Here is a 19,678-nt window from a genome sequence, read left to right as displayed (position 1 = left end):
AGTTGCTCAGTCATGTCTGACTCTTTGCAACCTCATGGGTTGCAGGCTCCTATGTTCATGGAATTTTCCAGGCAAGAATACTGGAGTGGGTTGTCATTTCCTTCTCTAGGGGATCGTCCCAACCCAGGGCTCAAACCTCCTTCTCTGGTGTTTCCTGTATTGGCAGGCAGATTCTTTACCACTGAGCCACGAGGGAACGCCAGTAGTCTTTCCTTTTTCTATGGCTGTTTTTAGGATTTTGTCTTTGTCTTTTATTTTCTACAGTTGTGCTCTGATATAACCAGATACACTTCTTTTTATTTACCCTGCTCAGGCTTTCTGAATTTGTGGATTGCTGTTTTTTATTACTTCTTACATTCCCAGCCAGGATCTCCTTCATTCTTGCTTTTGCCCACTCTTTTTATTCTCTTTCTGGGATTTCAGTTAAACTTAAAATTAGGGGTTCTCACTGTAAGTTTGTTTTGACCTTTTCCTAATTTTTTAAGGTATAAAAGATTGTCCATTTGTAACTTTTCTAATAAAAAATTTTAATCTCATAAGTTCCCTTCTGAGCCTTACTTTAGCTGAATTCCACAAATTTTGGTATGTTTTTAAAAAATTTTTTCTCTCAGTGTAATAAAATATTCTTTACTTTCCCTTTAGACCTTCCCTTCTATCCACTGATTATTTAGAAGTATGGTATTTACTATCCACGTGTTTGAAGATTTGTTTTGCTTTATAGTTGAATTCCATTTTGATCAGAGAACATAGATTGTACAATTTCAAGTCTTTTAGGTTAATTTGTTTTTCGCGTATTCTGTGGGTAATTGAGAAGAGAGTGTAAAACTGCCATGGTTGTGTGGAATGTAATATAAATGTCAGTTTGATCAGTTGATGGCCTTCGTCCTCCTCTATTCTCACTGGCCTTCTGTCTGCTACTTTTATCAGTTACTGAATGAAGTGTTGAAGTCTGTAGCTGTAATTTTGTCTTTTTCAGTTCTGTCTTTTGTTTTTTTGGCTGTACCGGGCCTTTGTCGCTGTGCGGGCTTCTCTCCAGTTGCAGCGAGCAGGGGCTACTCTTCAGTGCGGTGTGCAGGCTTATTGCAGTGGCTTCTTCTGTTGCGGAGCAAGTAGGCTCAAGGGCACTGAGTTCGGTAGTTGCGACACATGGGCTCAATGGTTGTGGTTCCCAGGCTCTAGAGCACAGGCTCAGTAGTTGTGACACATGGGCTTAGATGCTCTAAGGCATGTGGGATTTTCCTAGATCAGGGATCGAAGTCGAATCTCCTGCATTGGGAGGCGGATTCTTTACCACTGAGCCATCAGGGAAGCCCCCAGTTCTGTCCCCCAGTTCCGGCTGCCTTTGCTTCAGGTATTCTGAAGCTCTGTTAGGTGCACACATGTTTATGGTTGTTATGTCTTCTTGACAAATTAACACTTTTACCACTAGTTAATATTCCTCATTATCCCTTTCAGTATTCTTCGCTCTGAAGTTTGCTTTGTTTCATATGGATATAGTGACTCCAGCTTTCTTTTGATTAGTGTTTGCATGGCGTATCTTCACACAAGTTTCCTGGTTCTTTGTATGCTAAGTAATTTAGATTTATATCCTGGACGTCTTGAGTGTTGTGTCATGAGATTGCATCTTGTTTAAATATTATGGACAGTGTCGATGTACAGTTGACCCTTGAACAACACAGGTTTGAATGGCGCAGGTCCACTTAAATATATTTTTCAATAACTGTGTACTGCAGTGCTACTTGAACTGTGGCTGGTTGGATCTGTGGATGTGGAATTGCAGATACTGAGAGCTGACCAGTGGCAAGGGGTGGGGATCCTGTCCCTTACCCCAGGCTGTTCAAGGTCCAGCTGTATTTGTTTCACTGTCATTGACCTAGTTGGGTTCAGAGTATGTGTTCTAAGCAGCCCTCTGGGCATTGTGGTTCAAGGTCAGTTCTGTTTCCAAACCTGTTCAGAGCTGTCTGTACCTGACCTGGGTGCTGCTATAGTCACCTGAAGCTCGGTTGGTAGTTTACCCATAGGTCAGAGGTGCCGGCCATTTGTGTTTGCAAGTCATTTGTAGCAATCCAGAACTAAGACTTGAGATTTTCTTGGGTACCAACTGCTACAAAGGTGGGCTGCTGCCTGAATTCCTGCCCCCAGCATGCTGCCTCCTGGGACTAGCCCAAACCGAGAGTTTAAGTGACTTACAAGATGTTGGTTTAGCCAGAGCTGTATTTTAAAAATTAGTTGTGCAGCTATTTAAAAAGTAAGTTGATAACTATTTCCCTAAACATGGCCAGTTTTGACATTTTCAATTAGTAGGAGAGGGTTCTCTTTATGATCTGTTTAATATAAGGCTATTCATTTTTCCAGTTGATTTCGTTTCTTATAAAAGGGATTATTTATGAATTTTTAGTTCGATCCTCTTTTTATTTCTAATATTTTAGTTTTCTGCCCTGTAATATCTAAGGTTACTTTCAGGTAATAATCATTAGATTTTAATTTTGAGATATTATATACTTGGGTTTCAAACAACTTCTATCATTTATTTTAAAATCTTGTCTATAAATTTCAATTCAGTTAATACTAATGAAACTTACAACTTGACTTTTGTCTGTTATTTTTTAAAATTCACATTCATGTATTATAACATAGAAAGCCCAGTTATTTATTTAGACTGAAAAGCTTTTATTTTAGCAAATTATTTATAATCAACTCATAACTGAAAAATTGACTTACCTTAATTCAACCTTGGGATTTATACTTAGCTTTTATTTTCAATTGTTATACACACACACACACACACACAGAAGACTGCACATGTAGGGTGATGTAATTTGGATCACATTGATATTTTTCTAAATAGAATGTCTTAAAGAACAACCCTATATATGAAGAGAAAAGATATCATAAACTATATATAGCTTGGCATAAAATAACTTTTGCATAGGAATTTTAGCAATGAAACTGCAAACCTCCTCAGGATTTGGGCACCATTTCTGTAATTAATAGCATCATGGCGTGGTTGCTGTGTGACATCTGACTGCATTTTGGGCAGTAAATTCCAAGAGAATCTCTATTTTCCAGGACAAAACACACTAAATCTTTGTGGAGATAATTCTGTCTACATCTCACCTAATTTTTATGACTAGAACTGAAAACAGTGGCTTTGAGATGAGAGGAAAGAAAATTTGACAAAAATTATCAAGAATGCCAGACTGAAGGCAGCTTTCAATTTGATTAATTGATTTGTAATTCAGTTTTGGAAACATTTTCTGAATATAGGGATTTTGGAGATTACTACCAAAGCTGCTTATCATTCTGAAAGTTGGGAGGAGCAGAGGGAACAGAATATGTTTTTGGTGTAAAGCTTGCATTTTCTCCTGCTCTCGTTTGAGCAGTATGATTATTGGAATACCGCATTTGCTTGTCTTCATTCTGCTCTTGTTCCTTCTTTTGCCAATGCTCTGCCTGGCCCGATCAGTGCCTGATGGATAGTGTAGAGTTGGCGACAGACGAGAAACTTCCAGTGTGAGTCTGTACAGTGTCTGAGGTTTGGATAACACCAGATCTGACTGTCAGTAGAAAGCAGACTCTACAGTTGATTCTTGTTATCCATGGTAACTATGTTCTAAAGTCCCTCAAACTAAATTAGTGGACACAGAACCATGGCTTCTGAAGGAATACAGGATTCTGTTCCCATGAGCCTCTGCTACCTTTTTGTCAGCTGATCAACACATAAGCTTGTTTCATGCTTCTGTTGAAAGACACCGTATTTAATACATATTGCCGATTCATTAACACTTAAAGCAAGGGCAGCCCCTGCTGTGAGTCATCCTGGATGAAGCTCACCTAACACACATGAATTTTCTGGAAGGCGCTTCACAGCCTTCTTTGGTTTAGGAGCAGTAGGTCGCACTTCAACACTGTACTTTGGGCCTATTTTAAATAGCAGAACCACCAACAAAAGCACGAAAATGTGGGAAATGTGGCACTAAATGGACCATAAAAAGGATACTTTATGTGGTATGACACTTGAAACAAGAAGGCAAGATATCGCCTGTTCAACCACAGCTGGGAGTGTGCACGCTGGGTGACAAGTTAGTGCTCATGTCACTCTGCATGTGTCTATGAGTGAGAGGAAAAGGGCCCCAAGTACTGATTTTGGAGTTACAAGCACATTTTAACAAGTAGGCATGTTTGCGAATACCGAGTCCATGAGTAATGAGGATTAGCTCTACTTCAAAGACTAGGAGTTTGTGCCTGCTAATCCCAACTTTCCAGACCATCCCTCCCCAACCCCTTCTCCATCTTGGCCACCATGAGTCTGCTCTGTGTCTGAGTCTGTTTCTGTTTCACAAGCAAGTTCATTTTGTTGTATCTCAGATTCCACATGTAAGTGAGATCATATGGTATTTGTCTTTTTCTCTCTGACTTCACTGAGTATGATCATCTCTAGGCCCATGTATGTTGCTGCAAGTGGTAGGATTCCGTTCTTTTTCACAGCCGAGTAGTATTCCCCTGTGTACACGCACCACATCTTCACCCATTCCTCTCTCGATGGAGATTTAGGTTGTTTCCGTGTCTTGACTATTGTGGATAGTGCTGCTGTGAACAGAGGGGTGCATGTATCTTTCCCAATTTTAGTTTTGTCTGGATAGATGCCCAGGAGTGGGTTGGCTGGATCATATGGTAGCTCTATTTTTAGTTTTTTGAGGAACCTCAATACTGTGTGGATCAATGCTAGTTTACTTTCCAACATTATTTTGACAAATAGCATAAAAATTTAAAGGCTTGAAGATAAACTAATCAACAGTATTTTTAAAATTTAATTCTTATCTTTGTCTCAGTCCTCGCAGTAAAACGCAGTCAATTAACACATGGAACCTGGGCTTTACCTCCCTCTCCTGCCTGCCTCCTCTGATTTCTGACAGTATTTCCTCTCCATGAATCCAAAACCTACCCAGCCTTTGAAACCCAACTTGTCTCATTTACACAAAAACAAACCAAAACAACCTTTCTAAGCATTCCCACAGTAATATTGTGTTTCTCTGAATTCTTCTGATCTGCCTGTACAGCTCATTTTGAAATTTAATTCCATGTGGTGGTGGTTATTGAGCAAGATGTTAATCTTAGATCCATTTCTGTCATGGATCCTACTTGCAGTTTAAAATCTGTTTGGAGGGGTATATAAGTAACAGTTAAAAATGTAAGTAATTCTACAGGGCACTAAAGGGTAGGGACAGATGATAGGAGAGGGGAGTCCTGAGCTTGGCCTGGAAGTGGAGATCTGGAAGGATGATGATGTAGCGGAGGGCAGCGGGCGGGGGCTCTCGAGCAAAGGAGAGAATTAATTCGTGAGCGGGGAGGGGTATTGGGGGGATGGATTGGGAGGTTGCGATTAGCAGATGCAAAGTATTTTATGGAGAATGGATAAACAACAAGATCCTACTGCAATAGCACAGGGAACTGTATTCGATATCCTGTGATAAACCGCAGTGGAAAAGAGTATGAAAAAGAATGCATGCATATGTTTAGCTGAATCACTTCGCTGTACAGCAGAAACTAACACAACATTGTAAATCAATTATCCTTCAATAAAATTTTTCGAGAAGCATGAGAAAGATCTGGGAGACAGTACAGTAGTCTGACTGGAGGGGCGGCACTCTGTGGGCCTGGGTGGATCGTAAGGCCAGAAAGTGATTATAGAAGTTTATGTGCTGGATGCTAAGAGTTTATACTTTTTTTCTCTCTCTCTCTCTTGGAGAGGGAGGGTGGTGGCCAGGGATGACTTTATATTTTATTTTGTAAGTGGTACTGAACTCAGAGGTTTATGGGAAGGGGGTTACATAATAGCGTTTTATTCATTTAGCCAACAAATAATTATTTCATGATTAAAATGAATTCGAGAAAAGAAATGCCAGAGCCTGTTGTCATAACTCAGGAGACGAGAGTGGCCGGGAATTGAGCAACCATAGTGGGCCTGGAAAGAATAGATTTCAAAGATACAACAAAGGATGAATTGATATGACTTGATGAGTCACAAACAAAAGGGATCTGCTTTGCACTATTGTTTGCTTTTCTTGATTTATGGTGTCTGTTGAGCCAAACTGTAAGCTCTTTGGGAGATACACTGCATTTTACACTTTTGTTGTAGGTGCCCATTGTCTTTTTATTCCAGTTTAAAGAATGTATTATTCCACACAACGTGACATTTTAGACAGTGTCTTGTAACTCCCTAATAAGAGAAAGCTGAGACTGAAGGGTGTGTCTTATGAGAAACAAACACCACTTTCATTAGTCCTTGAATCACTATTGCACTTAGTTTTTAATTGAGATATGATTATCATATCCTAAACTATACACTTTCAAGTTACAATTCAGTGTTTTCAGTATGTCATGGAGTTTAACCAGTTACCAGCTGATTTCAGGATATTTTCATTACCTCCAAAAGGAACCCCCACCAACTTGAGCAGTACCCCCCATTCCTCTTTATCCCCAGCCTCTGGCCACCACTAATCCGTTTTCTGTCTCTATAGATGTCTGTTCAGACTTCTATAACAAAATGCCATAGGCAGGGTGGTTTATAAACAACAGAAATCTATTTCTTGTAATTCTGGAGGCTTGGAAGTGGCACCAGCTGACTTAATGTCTGGTGAAGCCCCAATTCCTGGTTCATATGTGGCTTTCTCATTGTCTCTCTGTGGTCACCAGGGCAAGGGTGCTGTCTTTTGTAAGGGTGCTAATCCTATTGGTGAGGACTCCACCCATGGCCTAATTGCCCCTCAAAGGCCTTGCCTCCAAATACCATCACACTGGGTGTTAAGATTTAGCATGTGAATTTTGAGGGGGCGCAGGCATCCAGTTTATAGCAGTGGATTTGCTTATTGTGAACATTTCATATAAATGGGATCAGCACTATGTGGTCCAGTGAGTGTCTGGCTTCTGTGACTAAGCGTAAGTGTTCAGGGTGCATCCACGCTGTAGCGTCTGTCATGTATCAGTGCTTCTTTTTTATGGCCGGATAATATACCACTGTAATGGCTGCACCACATTTGATTGACCCATTCATCAGATTATGGACATTTGGGTTGTTTCTACTTTTTGGCTATTAAGAATAATGCTGCCATGAACATTCATGTACAAGATTCTATGTGGCCATATATTTTCAAGTCTCCTGAGCGTAACTAGTAGTGGAATTGCTGGTTCATGTGGCAACTCTCTGCTTAATGTTTTGAGGAACTTCCAGGCTATTCCAAAGTGACTGTACCACTTTACATTCCCACCATCAGTATATGAGTGTCAATTTCTCTCTATCCTTGCCAACTCTTGCATTTGTCTGTCTTTTTTATTTTAGCCATCGGAGTGGGTGTGAAGTGGTATTTCATGGTGGTTTTTATGTGTGTCTCCCTGATGGTTGATGGTATTGAGCATCTTTTATGGGCTTGTTGGCCATTTGTATATCTTCTTTGGAGACATGTTGGTTCAGATCCTTTGCCTATATATTTTAACTGGGATGTCTTTTTATTGTTGCTTTGTAAGAGTTCTTTAAATATTCTGAATTCAAGTCCCTTACCCGATTTTATAAATACTTAATTTATGTATATCTTCTCCCATTCTTTTAGCACGTCGTCTTTTCCCTTTCTTGATATCTATTGAAGCAGAAAAGTTTTAAATTTCAGTGAAGTCCAACTCACCTATTTTTTCTTTTGTTGCTTGTGATTTTTAAAAACTGATTTCCTTCATATACTTATGGCTGCGCTGGGTCTTCGTCGCCGTGTGCAGGCCTTCTCCAGCCGCAGCTGGTGGGGCTTCTCCAGTCGCAGTGCGGGCTTCTCATTCCAGGGCTTCTCCTGTTGTGGGGCACAGGCTCCAGGCTCCCAGGCTTCAGAGTTGCAGCTCATGGTCTTAGTTGCTCTGGGCCATTGGGATCTTCCCGGACCAGGGATCAAACCCATGTCGCCTGCATTGGCAGGTGGGTTCTTTACCACTGAGCCACCAGGGACACCCCTGTTGGTGGCGATTTTGGTACTACATTTAAGCAACCACTGCTTTGCCCCAGATGTAGATTTATTTAATCAGACCTATGATTTCTTCTAACTTTTATATATGAGTGAGATTAGGGGTCCAACTTCATTCTTTTGCATGTGGCTACTCAGTTGTCCTGGCACCATTTATTGAAAAGACTGCTGTCTTCCCATTGAAGTGGTTTGGCACCACTATTAAATTTGAATTTTCGTAAGTTTGACAATACATTGATGAAATAAGGTCCAGAAATCTATTGTTCTAACATACTGACTTTATTGGGTTTGAATTTTACAGAGCTTGCTTCAGTTAGTGGTGACTGTGGATTTGGAGAGTATTTCTAAGACTTTTTGAAGCAATAGCATGAGAACCACTGTTAATGCCATGAAACTCGTGGTCCTTTCCAAAACCACAGGATTGTAGTCAGGAGCTGTCATGACACAAAGCTCCCTGTGTTTATGGGTTGGCTTGCTGCTACCACTGATTTCTTCTGATAACTTTATGGATTGCTTCAATGAGGATAACTTCAAAGAATATGAGTTTGGAATTCTAAGCAGCCTATTAAGAATTCAGGACTCTGAGGGTGCTAATGGGCTTCCCTGGTGACTCAGTGGTAAAGAATCTGCCTGCCAGTGTAGGAGATGTGGGTTTGATCCCTGGGTCGGAAAGATCCTCTGGAGAAGGAAGTGGCAACCCGCTCCAGTATTCTTGCCTGGGAAATCCCGTGGACAGAGGAGCCTGGCGGGCTGGGATCCCCCATTCTTCGTAGTTTTTATGTGTCTCCCTGACGTTCATGGTTGCGGTCCTGGTCATGGTGTTCTGCAGTTCAGAGGGTTGCAAAGAGTTGGACATGACTTAACAGCAACAGACGTGCTGATGGCATCTGCTTCCAGCTCCAGGTGTCCTGCAGGAGGTTGGCACCGTGAGGGCTGGATTTGCTGTGAGTTTCACACTTACTGGGCACTGGGATCCACCACATTAGACCCGAAGCTAGTAAGTCCATAACCTGGACTAGCCTCGCACCCACGTTGTGTGCTTTCTAGGGTTGGGGTTACAGAGGCTTAGGAGCTGGTGTGCGGCAGGAAGCCTTGTCCTCCGTGGCTCCCATGTGCTCTCAGTCACCCATCTGGAGGATCGCTGCCAGTAAACAGAAAGGCCACATGGTATCTTCTATACGGATGACGTGAATTTTCATTCAAGTTACTTTAAACATCAGGTGGTATTACTTCCCAGGGAAAGCAGTATGGCTACTCAAAATAACTTTGATATATTTAAGCCCAATTTTGTAAGACTTAAAAATGTGGGGCAAAAAAATGAATGCAGAGGCCACATCCAGGGATAAAATGTTTGCAAAGGATATGTCTGATAAAGGACTGTTAATCCAAAATAATAACTCTTTTTTTTTTAATTGAGGTATAGTTGACTTATAATAGTAGTTTCAGGTGTACACATGATGCTTAAAACTCAACAGTAAGAAAACAGCCCACCCACTCAATTAAGAAATAGGCAGATGACCTGAACAGACGTCTCACCAGAGAAGATACACAGATGGCCAAAAGCATATGAAACGGTGCTCCGTACCATACGTCATCAGGGCAATGCAAAGTGAAACAACGATGAGATTCTGCTGCACACCTATTAGAAGGGCCAGAATCCAAAATACTGACAACATCAAACGCCGGCGAGAATGTGGAGAAATAGGAACTCTCGCTCACTGCTGGTGGGAGCGCAAAATGGGGCAGTCCCTTTGGGGTACAGTTTGGCAGTTCTTTTCAACACTAAACATATCTCTGCCACATAATCCAGGAGTTGTGCTCTTTGGTATTTAACCAAAGGGGATGGAAACAGTCCACAACAAAAAATGATGAACAAAAAGGATTTTCGAGACAGGACAAGGAAATCTTTAAACGTGAAATTCTCTTTGCCCGTTTGAGCCCCTTGCCCTCTCCCCTTTGGTGAGCATGGCGCATTTGCATTACATATTAACTAGATCCCCCTAGAAGATACAGGAATGCCTCCTTGCCAGAATAAAAGGCAATTTCCCCCTGGCGCCAGCAAGGTAACTCCTTAGGAGATAACATTCCTTCCCCAACCCTGTAAGGGGCCACAGGAACCCACTGCTGGCCTTGTGGGACAAGGACACTATCAATATGTTACTCCCCAAAACTTGCGTAACTGTGCCTTGACCTCTAAAAGGTGGAACGGGCCTTATAGCTTTCTGAAAGACTGTCTCCTGGGGTTATAATCCTCAGGTTGGCTCAAAATTGTCCATTTCTTATGTTGATTAATTCTTTTGTTGGTAGATGTTTATTTGAAGTTTTATTCATAATTGCCAAAACTTGAGAAAGCAGCTCTAGTCCATCCAGACAGTGGAATATTATTCAGTACTAAAAGGAAATGAAAACCACTACAATATTGTAAAGTAATTAGCCTCCAATGAAAATAAATAAGTTAATTAAAAAAAATAAAAGGAAATGAATTGCCAAGTCATGAAAAGACAAGGAGGAGCCTTAACTGCATATTACTAAGTGAAGGAAGTCAATCTGAATAGGCGCATACTGTGTAATTCCAACTATATGACATTCTGAAAAAGACCAAACTATGGAGGTTGTTTAAAGATCAGTGATTGTCAGGAATTTGAAGGAAAGGATGAATAAGCAAAACAACTTTCGGGGCGGTGAGATGACTCTGTGTGATACTGTGTTCGTGGATACGTCAGGCCCTGCAGGATGCACGGCACTGGCAGTGAGCCGTCAGGCCAGCTGTGGACGTGCGGCGCTGCTGAGGCGTCGTGTGGCTGCCCTGACTGTCACAAAGACGGCACTCTGGTGAGGGATCCTGATGGTTGGGAAGGCTGTGCCCGTGGTCAGGGAGAAAGGGAAGGCTCCCTACTTCCCACTTAATTATGCTGTGAACCTAAAACTGCACTAAAAAATAAAGTCTGCTTTGAAACTACAATTCAGGGCGGTATATGTCAAAGGCAGGAAGCCCTTTAGAAGTTCAGAGAAAGGAGAAATCGCTGTTGGCCTAACAGGGAAAAAGTTAAGATTTGAGCTGTAACTGAAAGAATGAGTAGAACTGCAATGACTGAACGGTGTTTCCACGTGTGCAACCTTGGCTGAGTTTCTCCTCAGACCCTTAGGTTCTTCCTGGGGTTTGTGGAAGAGGTTGCATAGGTGAAGTGCTTGGGACAGAGTTGAGCAGGAGATAAGTAGAGCTCTCAACAGATACCGACCGAATACCTAGTCTATGGGTTTAAAAAAATTTTTTTTATTGAAGTATAGTTGATTTACAGTGTTTCAGGTATATAGCAGAGTGATTCAGATTCTTTTACATTTAGGTTATTATAAGATACCGACTATATAGTTCTCCATATATGTAGTGCTGCTGCTGCTGAGTCGCTTCAGTCGTGTCCGACTCTGTACGACCCCGTAGACGGCAGCCCACCAGGCTCCCCCATCCCTGGGATTCTCCAGGCAAGAACACTGGAGTGGGCTGCCACTATTTATCTGTTATTTATCTGTACTATTTATCTGTTAACCCCAAATTCCAAATTAATCCCTCTCCCCGCTTTCCCTTTTGGAAACCATAAGTTTGTTTTCTACGTCTGTGAGTCTGTTTCTGTTTTATAAGTAAGTTCGTTTGTATCACTTTTTAAGATTCCACGTGTAAGTGATATCATATGATATTTGTCTGACTTCATTTAGTACGTTAATCTCTAGATCCATCATCCCTGTTGCTGCAGATGGCCTTATTTTTTATGGCTGAGTACTATTTCATTGTGCCTATGTGTGTGTGTGTGTGTGTGTATATAGGTATATATAGGTACATTATATAAGTATATATAATATACAAAGGGCTTCTCTGGTGGCTCAGACAGTAAAGAATCTGTCCGCAATGCGGGAGACCTGGGTTTGATCCCTGGGTTGGGAAGATCCCCTGGGGAAGGGCATGGCAGCCCACTCCAGTAATCTTACCCGGAGAATCCTATGCACAGAGGAGTCTGGTGGGCTCCAGTCCATGGGTAGCAGAGTCGGACACGACTGAGTGACTAACACATACACATGCAATATACATATGTATATATAATATACACACACACACACACACACCACATCTTTATCCATTGATCTGTTGTGGACATTTAGGTTGCTTCCATGTCTTGGCTATTGTAAATCATGCACAATTGTTGGACTCGCACTCTAGCTCAAAAAAAAAAAAAAGAAACCACCTGCTTAACTATCACAGAAAGAGGTCAGCATGCAACAGGAAGAAAGGCCCAGTGGTAAAAATTGCTATGTTGTGGTCTGGGAACGGTTAAGTAAACCACACTTGGGTGATAAAGCTGGTTAAGTAGATCAAGAGAAATTTTATTTTGTGTTTTGAACTCCAAAGGGAGCAGTCTGTAGGCAGTGGAGATCCTTAAGGTATTATCAAAAAGGATTTTGATAATGTTTTAAGAATAATTTGAGTTTAAATCAACATAGGAAGCAGGGATTTCAGTTGTGACTCTTCCAATAATTTTGAAATCATTGTAGCAGTCTTTAGCTGGTTTGTTTAATGGGCAGGTCATTTGTCCATCTAAAATGGACTTGATCAACATTATAAAAGTAAACAAGTTTTTTTCTTTCCTTAGTTTAATATCATGACATTCCAACTTTGCTTCAGATGATTTAACTAATTTGTAAATAAATCATCAGTCTTAAACAGTCTTTTTGACACTGGTCTGGGGAAATGAACCCTATAGTCTTTCCTATAGAGATAAACTCCTTTCATCTTGTACTTTTTCATTTATCTACTCAATGGGGTTCTCTCTTTCTTTCTGTTCAGTAACACCTTTATTGAGGTAGAATTCACATATCATAAAATCCACTCATTTTTAGTGTACCATTCAGTGGTTTTTAGTATGTTCACAGAGCTATATAACCACCACCACAATTGCAGTATCACCTCCAAAATAAACCCTGTACCCCTTAGCTGTCATCCCTGCGTCCCCTCATTTCAACCTCCTTTGTAACCATTAATCTACTGAAAAAGAGAGTTGAAAACAATTCCTTTTAAAATAGCATCAAAAACAGAAAAATGAATATTTGAAAACCATAAAACATTGAAAGAAACTGAAGGCCTGAGTAAATGGAAAGACATCTATGCTTACGAACTGGAGGCATCTGCATGTGTAGCAGTTCAGTTCAGTCGCTCAGTCGTGTCCGGCTCTGCGACCCCATGGACTGCAGCACGCCAGGCTTCCCTGTAGCAAAGAGCCAATCAACGTCTCAGGAGGCTTTATTTGGGGAATTTACAGAGTTTGATCTTCAGATTCATATGGAAATGCAAGAGATCTAGAATAACCAAAACAATCTTAAAAAAACAAGAACAAAATTGGAGATTCACACTTCGCAATTTCAAAACTTACTATTAATACCAAGCCATGGTAGTTATTACAGACTGTCAAGGATAGAAGTGTATAAGGATAGAAGTATATAGATCAATGGAACAGAACTGAGAGTCAAGAATAAATCCTCATGTCTTCATTCAGTTGGTTTTCAGCAGTGATGTCGAGACAACTAGAAGGGGGAAAGAGAGGTCTTTCTGTCTCATGGTGCTGGTACAGATAAAAATACTCGGAGGCGAGGATGCAGAGAAATTGGAACTTTTACACATTGCTGTGGAAATGTAAAACTGGGCAGCCAGTTTGGAAGACAATTTGGCAGTTCCTCAAAATGTTAAACATAGACTTACCATATGATCCAGTAATTCCACTCCTAGGTGGGTACCTAAGAGAACTGAAAACATGTTTCTACGTAAAACCTTGTTACATGAATATTCATGCATCATGCACAGTAGCCCAGATGTGGGAACAACTGAAATGTCTATTTTCTGGTGAGTGGATTAAATGAAGTATGATATATTCATATAACTGAGTATTATTTGGCAACAAAAAGGAATAAAGTATTGACACTTGCTACAGAGTGAACAAACCTTGAAATCATTATGCTAAATGAAAGAAAGCAGTCATAAAAGGCCGCATACTGCATGACCTGTACATGAAGTGTCCACTGTAGGCGAGCATCAATACAAATACAGAGACAGAAAGTAGATTAGTGGTTGCCAGAGGCTAGGACAGGGGCGAAGGGGTGTGTAACCACTAATGGTTCAAGGCTTCTTTGGGAGATTACGAAAATGTTGTGAAATTAAATGGTGGTGATGGTTGTACAACTCTGAATATATTAAAAACCACTGAAATGTATTCATACTTTAAAAGCATGAGTTTTATGGTTTGTCAATTATATCTCAGCAAGTTGTTATATTTTAAAATGTATGCTTAATGAGATACCACTGCTTTACAATTTTTTTTTTTTCATTTTCTAGTTAGAAGTAGGATCTAGCAGAGTTCCCTTTTTTTTTTAAGTCATATTTGTTTGCTTTTACAAAAATATGTGTTTCTCTAGAGTATTCTGGCTTCCTTATGTTTATGTCAACTTGTCACTGTAATTATACCTTTTGGAAACAGTATCAGGATGCGTGCAGTAGAGAGCTTGGGCTCTGGAGTCGGTCAGACGCAAGGGAGAAAGAAATCTACAGGTTCCATGGGCTTGGGCAAGGGATTGAATCTCACCTCATCTTGGCCTCCTTATTTGTTGTGTTAAATAAGATATAATCTGTAAAGTGCTATTGATAGTGTTTGGCACAGAGTAAGCTCAATAAATATTAGCGATTGTTACTGTTAGTTTACAGTTAATCATTATTCGATCTCCCTCTCAATGTATCTGCTCTTACTCACACGAACTTATGTATGTGAGTATTTTTGTTAATTACATGCCTAAGGGTGGAATGGCTGGGCCACGATTTTTTTTTTAATTTAAAATGATCTTGTGAATTCCATATTGGCCACACAGACTGAAAAATTTTAATATGGTGACAAATAGTTTCATTCCTAACACTCAGTTGTCTTAATGAAGAAGCATAATCCAGTGAGCTCTGTGCATTTCATTCACAGATAAATCAAGTTCTTATCTCCATCACTGACTTGCCAAGGTCATCTTGAGCAAGTTGTACAATATCCTTTTCTTCTATTTTTCTTGACTAAATTGAGCATAATAATTTCATTCCAACTAATGCTGTGATGTGAATAGTGATTAGCTCCACAATTATAGACGATTTTATGATAAAACTATGCCAAATAATACCTTCACTTCAGTGCTATAGAAAGTATAAAATGATATATAGGAAAGAAACGTTACGGGACTTTATTTGAAAAGATTGTGCACTGTGGCTTTAGCCGTTTGTGGGGATATTTGCTAAAACTTTGCTCTTCCCTTGCAGTTTTCTATTGACTTTTCTATGCATCAAATTAATAAAGCCTCATATGTCAACTTAGTAACTGAAAGAAAACACAGACAGAACTTTCTCTGGCTATTATTACTTTTTCCTTGTCTATTTGTTTTAGGTCTGGACTGATTATGAGGTTGTAGGAGAGCTTGCTTAATTCTAGCTTTCTTCCCACAACATTCCTTCATTTCCCTTTTACCCTCAGCAGTTATGGCCTTGTTTAAAATGACTTGGCCCGCAGAGCAGTTTGCTTTTATCTTCATAGTTCTTCAGGAGTCAACTGGGTGGGGATGTTTGGTCTCACGGGAGGTTCTCCTCCTTGTTAACTCTGGATTATCTCCTGTCAATGGAGTTCATTCACTTTCCTTCTAAGGTGACAATCAAATATAATTTACTTAATGACAAGCTTTTGGGGGTTAAAATTCATTTCCTTCCTGACAAAGTTGAGTTTTATTTTACATCATATAACCTTAGGAAAATAGTCTAAACTTAGGAAGTCAATTTTAAGCAACCGTTTAAAAGGAAAAAAAAAAAAAAAAAAAAACTACCTGACTTGCCTTAAAAGTCAAACCCTCAGGCCTGAGAAGCACCCCAGGACAGGCACCTTTCTGGGTTGGTTTTGTTCAGTTCTTCATGGCATTCTGCACTTGGAACAGGACTTGGCCTCGGGCGGGTCATCAGTGGGTGCTTGTTAAATGGATAAACGGATGCACTGCTCAGAGCAGCAGCCTTTACCTGGCTTTTGTTGGTCAAAACATGAGAGTAACTGTTTCATGGGATTGTGGTGTTGGATAAACCTGGCCAGGCTTGTCAGACACTTAGGGTAGTGCCTTACACCTGGTAAGCATCCGATACATTTTAGCTGCTGTTATTAGGTCTGTGAAAGGGAATTAGATAGTATTTGGAACTTTTCACAAAACAATGACAAAGTTTCCAAACCTCCCACTGTGATTCCATTGATAGATTTCATCGAGTGTTTTTGGCAGAGGCACTGGTCAGATGGTTGCCGAGGAGACAGTCTGCTTTCCAGGGTGGTTTTTGGAAGCATCAGTAGCAAACTGCTCCTTAGTTCCTGGTTATAAAATCACTAGGAGCTTTTTAGGAGATGAGATTCTAGACATTGGGGCTGAAGTTTTGGAGTTTTATTTTTTTAAGTTTTGGAGTTCAGTAAATGTCACCATGTTATGGCTCTTGACTAAGGCCGCTTGAAAACAGAAAGAAACATGTAGGGAGACAACATTGATCCTAATAATTAATTGATCGATGAGGTGATTAATTTTGGAGTATAACTTTAATTATTTAGATAAAACATTCTCTAATGAAAACGTAAATTTTCCTCAGCTCTTCGCAAGGGAAAATGCTTCTACCTAGAAAATTCCCCTGATTCTTCTTGCTGTCTTAGTCCCAGTCGAACAAGGTTGAAAAACATCTCATTTACTTTATTTAAGACAGAAATATGATCTGGAGATAGAAATTATTCTAAGTGACAGAGACCTTTAATGAACTAATTTTCTTATCTTCCAAGGCAAAGGTGCATAGGCCTGTAATACTTGAGGGAGAAGAAAAGTCAAACCAACCATAGCTTTGGAAATTGCTTCCTGTGAAGCCTGTCTCTCTCCTCCACCCAGGAAGTCATCCTCCTGTAGGTTCTGTGGGAAAATCCAGGTGTCAAAGAAAGCAACGTTTTAAGATTAAAATGTAAAAATGTCTTGAAAATTTAAATTTTAAAAAATTGAAAAATGCTCCTCAGTTATAGATTTTCTTTGAATGTAATGGCTTCATTGGTCTATGGAAATCATCCCTTAAGATGTAAAAAAAATAACTGTTCATGAAGGAGGGCTTTGTGCAAATATAGTGAAAGTCACTTAGATGTGTCCGACTCTTTGTGACCCTATGGACTATACAGTCCATGGAATTTTCCAGGCCAGAATACCGGAGTGGGTTGCCATTCCCTTCCCCAGGGGATCATCCCAACCCAGGGATTGAACCCAGGTCTCCCGCATTGCAGGCGGATTCTTTACCAGCTGAGCCACCAGGGAAGCCCAGAGACAATCGGGGTTACTCTTGCAGTGTTCCGTGTTGTGCTTAGGTACTTAGTCGTGTCCGACTCTGTGGGACCCCGTGGGCTGTAGCCTGCCGTGCTCCTCTGCCCATGGGGATTCTCTCGGCCAGAATACTGGAGTGGGTAGCCTGTCCTTTCTCCAGGGGAGCTTCCCAACCCAGGAATTGAACTGGGGTCTCCTGCGTTGCAGGTGGATTCTTTACAGCCTGAGCCCCCAGAGAAGCCCAAACATAAAAAAAAGTCCCAAATGCCCTCTGGACTTTTTGTTGTTGTTTAGTTGCTAAATCATGTCTGACTCTTGTGTGACCCCTGGACTTTGTTACTTGTTTTTTTAACACGAACTATGTTTCTCCCTCACTGTCATCCAACCTCTGGCTTGGAACTGCAGGCAAACACTTTTATCCATAGTGCCAACCAGACGAGACTAATGAAACCTTAAGAAAGAGCATCAACTCCTTCTGAAGAACATGATCTTTCAGAGAGTGGGTGAATCACAAATAGTATTTTGGGGACCCTACGCGTCCGTCAGGGAGCTGGTAGAGAAGCTTGACTTACTAATTGAATGTTAGCAAAACACGTCTTTCCCGTGTAGTTTCAGAAGCTAAGTGAACATTATGTAGTTTGTTCTTTCTTTACCCCCCAAATTAGGAAACCGTGGCATATGATTGGGAAATTACTGGATTTAGACCTGATTTGTCCTCAGTAGAGGGCACCTCAGAGTTGAAGAGAACATGTGGTAATATACTCTGAAAAAAATCAGCTGCTTTTTCTTCAAAGAGTAATTGTATCTTTTGTTCATTGTTGTAGTTCCAGAATCTTACTTAAAATTGGTACATATCTTTACAATGAGTGGTAGATCCAGACAGAGTGGGATTTTAAGTGCAATAAGTTATCTCTTATCTCATAGAGTGGACAAACAGAATTCTACCACAGGATCACAAAATTTTTCTACTAGGAGAGATCAAATGCCATTAACTAAACTAGATTAATAGTGACCGTAAATGATCTTTGCACAAAATCGAGGCAAAATTCTCTTTGTGCTAACGATATTGAAACCCTCGCTACTTTTTGAGGTAACCGAATTCCACTGGAATGAGCCTTAAATGAAAACATTGCTGGTCTTCCATGCTCGCAATGCTGGGGCCTGGGTTCAATCCCTGGTCAGCGAACAAGACCCTGCATGCCACAGCTAAGGACTGGCACAGCCAAGGAAATACATACATAATTTTTTTTAAATTACTTGTCTTGTGCAGAAGAACAAGGATTAATCTTTTTGTTACCAGAATTCTTCTAGTCAGAAGCAATCCAGCATCAGCACCTTGGAAAAACAAGGAAGTGGAAAGAAACAGTACATCACAGGCTCATGGGAAGAGCAGTGAAGAAGATGGTAGGTTGAGAATTATTATAAGACAAGTTATCACTTACCTATACCCAAATCATTATTAGAAAGTGCACCGAAAACCCATAAAAGAACAGATATCTTGATGATTTTTTTTAAAAGTACAATGAAAGGCACTCTCCCATTCATCATGATAACAAAACCCAAGACACATAAGAGTAACCCCTATTAGAAATGTGGAAAACTTTTGTGAGTAGATGAAAATGTTACTTAAAGGCATTTAAAGAAGAATTTAATAACTGGATATATATGCTGCTCTCAAGAATGGGAATACTTAATATTGTAAAGCAGTAAATTCCCCTCAAATTTATTTATGAATTTGTTGAAAACTTGCTCAAAGAAATTCTGAAGTTAAATGGGAAAAAAGGAAGTATGTGAGACCAGCCAGGAAAATGCTATTAAAAAACAAAGGATAACAATGAGATTTTGGAGGCATGCATTTCCTATTTACACATTTGCAAGTTTTCATTTTTTGTAAGTACTTAGTCCTTACTTTTAAAGTAGAGAAACAAGAAATGAAGCACTAACCAGAGCTGTAATAAATTATGGTCCAGCCACAAAAAAGACTGAAGAGTTTGTGTGTGTGTGTGTGTGTGTCTGTGTGTGTATGTATCTCCGTTGAAAGGAAGGGTGTAAAGATTATACTGAAGAGGAAATGTAACTGTATGCCAATAAATCGGTAACTTAAGTGAAATAGACAAATTTCTAGAAAGACACCAACTACCAAGGCCGATTTGAGAAGTGAAAAATGTGACTAGACTTGTGAAGAGATTATGGATTAGGGACTGGAAACACTTTCTACAAAGAAAAGCCCTGGCCTGGCTGGCTCACAGCACACATGAAAAGGTTCCGTTAGGCGCCATGACCAGGTGGCCTTCAGC

The 19,678-nt window shown here is 40.3% G+C and overlaps 1 protein-coding gene across 9 annotated transcripts in view; it reads left to right on the top strand.

The window, feature by feature from the left end:
• Positions 1 to 19,678, top strand: part of SMURF1 (SMAD specific E3 ubiquitin protein ligase 1) — a 91,725-nt gene that overhangs the window by 43,415 nt on the left and 28,632 nt on the right. The window contains exon 1 of one of the 9 annotated variants that reach the window (XM_086373959.1): positions 18,509 to 18,785. The exons of the other annotated variants lie outside the window; for them this stretch is intronic. Coding sequence (XP_086230085.1) covers positions 18,524 to 18,785 — 262 coding nt within the window. The 5' untranslated portion in view covers positions 18,509 to 18,523. Of the gene's footprint in view, positions 1 to 18,508; positions 18,786 to 19,678 lie in introns of those variants that run through there. 9 annotated transcript variants of the gene reach the window in all.

Source organism: Bos grunniens, chromosome 25, assembly GCF_055505025.1.
Source record: "Bos grunniens cultivar Pamir isolate PY7600 chromosome 25, Bosgru_T2T1.0, whole genome shotgun sequence".
Classification (NCBI taxonomy): domain Eukaryota; kingdom Metazoa; phylum Chordata; class Mammalia; order Artiodactyla; family Bovidae; genus Bos; species Bos grunniens.
This window is presented reverse-complemented; position numbering and strand designations above follow the sequence as displayed.